The sequence below is a fragment of the Nicotiana tabacum genome, chromosome 22 (assembly GCF_000715075.1).
Source record: "Nicotiana tabacum cultivar K326 chromosome 22, ASM71507v2, whole genome shotgun sequence".
In the NCBI taxonomy this organism is placed as follows: domain Eukaryota; kingdom Viridiplantae; phylum Streptophyta; class Magnoliopsida; order Solanales; family Solanaceae; genus Nicotiana; species Nicotiana tabacum.
In genome coordinates, this window is record NC_134101.1 from 16,208,635 (window position 1) to 16,212,484 (window position 3,850).

Here is a 3,850-nt window from a genome sequence, read left to right on the forward strand (position 1 = left end):
CGAAATTGGATGGATTTCAAGAGAAAATTTAAGAATGGAAGATCTGAAAATAAGGTGAATATTTTGGTTATCTAAAGAACGATTCTGAAAAGATATGGTACTAGGTAGCAAAGTTAGTTAAGGGTTATGGAAGAGATAGTATTAGGGAAAGATTGTAAGAATGGAAGAGTTTTAAATAAGGAAAATAATTAGAAATTTTATGAAAGATATAAAGTATGGGAAAGTAAATTGTAAGTAAAGTTATTTCATATATTATAACATGTTAAATACACTAATAAAAATAAAATAAAAAATGTCACATCACTATCGCATGTAACTTAAATTTGTTACATTAGTAGATTTGGTGTATAAGTCTAGCAAGTACTTTAATTTGAATTAACATAACTTATCCTAATCGAAATTGGAAAGGCAAGAGAATATCTCGAGAAGTCTAAAAGTTTCAGACTTGATTGGATTTCCAATGAGACGAGAGTTCTTAGGAATTAAGTCTCTCGTCCGGCCCTATACTTTAGAAAAGTTCTTAGGAATCAGTCACTCATCCCTCCACCATTTATAAGCAATTCAGGTAATCACAATATATACACAACAGCATACCTTGTTTGGTCCCACGAGTCAGATCCGGCTCGAGTTAGCAACATATATCCTTGATCAAATGGCAAAAGAATCCGCTCTTGATCTTTCTTGTGATGATTTTTACTTATCATTACTTTTCGATGAAATCGAAGACGAGGAAAACTTCTCAATATCAGATGAGAAGTATGCTGAAGAACTCCAGTTTCAAGAAGTATTAATGGCTTCAACTTCTATTCAAAACTCAACCAGTTCCCCTGCATTATCACTACGCGAAGCAGAAGAGAGTGATGAAGAAGGAGAATCGTCGTTAAGTTTCTGCGAAATATGTGCAGAAAGGAAAGAAAGTGATGAAATGTTCACAATAGAAACCTGCAGCCACATTTTTTGTACTGATTGCATTAGCAAACATGTAGCAACTAAAATCCAGGAAAATATTCATGCTGTAACATGTCCAGGTGTGGCTTGTAGGGGAATTCTTGATTTCGAAACATGTAGTTCTACTATGCCAAAAGAAGTACTTTCTAGATGGGACGAAGTGTTATGTGAATCATTAATTCTTGCTTCACAAAAATTCTACTGTCCTTACAAAGATTGTTCAGCTATGCTTGTGAATGATTCGGACGAAATTATTAGGGAATCGGAGTGTCCGAGTTGCTGGAGATTGTTCTGCGCACAATGTAACGTGCCGTGGCATAGTGGAGTTGAATGTGAAGAGTTTCAGCGGCTGAATGCAGATGAAAGAGACAGAGAAGATCTTATGGTGAGGGAACTTGCAAAGGCGAAACATTGGGGTAGATGTCCTCATTGCAAATTCTTTGTGGAAAAGACAGAGGGATGTTTACATATGACTTGTAGGTGTGGATCACAATTTTGCTATAAATGTGGAGTGACTTGGACAATACATCATGCTTGTTAATGGAATCATGGTTTTCAAAGAACTAGATTTGCAGTTTCAGGTTTTTGATTTCCAAATTTTAAGTCATATCTGTTGGATTCAATATTATTTGCGTGGGAACTGGAGTATGGAATTGAGCAATGTTTTCTCTGTTCACATAACAATGGGAAAGTTTTTGTGACATGATTATACTCTATGACTTTCTTACGTCTTGTTTTATCTATTTTGGCAAAATACATTAGTTGCACCCTAAACTTGTCGAGAAAACTAAGTTTCCCATTTTAACTTTATGGACGTTCTTATACCGCCATATTCTTGTCCATAGTGAAATTAATACCCCTTCTTAAGTCAATCCCAATGTATATGGAGTAGTGCTATACACGCGCCTAACTTGTGTATAACACCAATTATATAAGTATATTTTTCTTACTTTTTTCCCCTTTCTTGTCCTCCTTTCGTTTGTTTTGACAAACTAGTGTATATCAACGTAAGTTGCACATTAATAATGTCATGTGATAATTAAAATATTTATTTATATAAAGGAACAATAAAATTTAATTAATGAGAGAAATTTTATATATAATAATATAACAATTATCTAAATACCGGAAAATATTATTATGTTAGCATAATACATGAATATAAATAAAAAAAATCATCAAAACTTACACAAATTATCAACTTTGTTATGTTAGTTAGATAATTATATATTATAGTTTAAAAGTATTTAATGTGATGGTATCTTAACGAACACTTCTTTGTGGACAATATTTATTTTTTGTATGTTTCCTCCTAATGCGTTGGTTGCTCTTCCTTGACCAGAACTCTTGTTGTCGATCTTGATATCCCTCTTGAAAGTGCAACATACAGTTGTTCGTGCAAGAAAACATATTGCGGTAAATATCCGTGCAATGTTTGTCCGTGTGCTTTATTTATTATATTTGCAAAATATAAACATACTAAAAATTATTTTCACACAAATTCAAAAGGATATTCCTTAGTTTCGGAAGATGAAAGTTGAATTCGGGGATAAGAATATACTTAAAAGCACATTGACCAGTATCATAATTTTTGCATGTAAGACGTTATTGTCAAAACTTCTATATACTATATGTGTGTTATTACATAAGTTATTCGGCGTATCTAAGTTTTTCCGTAGCATGACAGGCATATTTTTCTTCAAAATTAACCTATGTACAATGGAAGATCAATTTTAACTTAGTCTATTATATACGGTGATACTAACATACGTAAGAAATAGGAAACTTGACAACAAACATGTATGGTAGAAAGCCATTTGGTATTAAAGTATTTAATTATTCTTGTTGGTAGTAATTATTGGTATCATTTTCTGCTGAGTCAAAAACTGAAAAGTATTTTGTTTTCACTATAAAATTTTGCAATCAACATTTATTTAGTTGATCAACATATTCATCTATGCTAGCTAATATATCTTTTTAATTCTATCATGCAATTTGTACAAATTGCGTTTTAATCTATTGACAGAAATATTTCTCCTATTAAATGCACTACTATTACCATTGGGATTGATAGCCAAGTGTTCAGTAAGAACCAAATAATCTTTTATTGGATGCTCTTCTTCATTTCCGACACAACGCAAAAAGACACTGAATAATGGATATGTTCTTACTTTATATTTCTTGTCAGTTGAATCTTTTTCGTTTGAGGCCAGAAGTATAATTGGCAAGCTAGCTTTTACAGTCCCTGCTTTTGTCGATTTTGGAACTACTGGTAGTACTTGATAGAAATTACCTCCCAAACTATTATTTTTTCACAAAACGGTTCATTAATATCCAATATATTTCTAGAACTCCAGGTAATTATTTCGATCATTTGACACTTAGCCATAAGTGCTTCATTCCATATTATCAATTTTGCTTTTCTTATAAATTTAGCATCATTGCTCTGCATTGACCTATTTGTGATGGTTATTTAACTTGTTTGAAAAGATATATCAAATCTAAAGTGGGTAGCCTCGTAATAAAATCGTTGTTGGTACACCACTTATTATTGCTAACAGTGACATGCCTCTTGATATGATATTTGTATGAAATGCATGACATAGAAATATTATTTCGATTCCGCTGGAGGCATCTACAAAGAATAATCCCGTTATACCAAAGTCGACTCTTTATAATATAGTCTTGAAAGCTTGTTCATGTTTAGAATTTAGCTTTGATTGTATTTCATGAGACACTTATATATCATTTTGATTCTTAATAATACACTATATACTTTGTGTTCTAACGCTTTTTTTATGGAATAAATTTATGTACCCTAAGCTTTTTTTTTTACTTGAATAAGAATTTTACTCATATGATGAATTTCAAAAATAATTGCCCGGAGTTATAAGTGCTTCAT

The 3,850-nt window shown here is 31.8% G+C and overlaps 1 protein-coding gene across 1 annotated transcript; it reads left to right on the forward strand.

Moving 5' to 3' along the window:
• Positions 1 to 427: 427 nt before the first annotated feature.
• Positions 428 to 1,828, forward strand: LOC107797003 (E3 ubiquitin-protein ligase RSL1-like). Its single transcript, XM_016619836.2, has one exon. The coding sequence runs from the start codon at positions 653 to 655 to the stop codon at positions 1,487 to 1,489; it is 837 nt and encodes a 278-aa protein (XP_016475322.1). The 5' UTR covers positions 428 to 652; the 3' UTR covers positions 1,490 to 1,828.
• Positions 1,829 to 3,850: the final 2,022 nt, after the last annotated feature.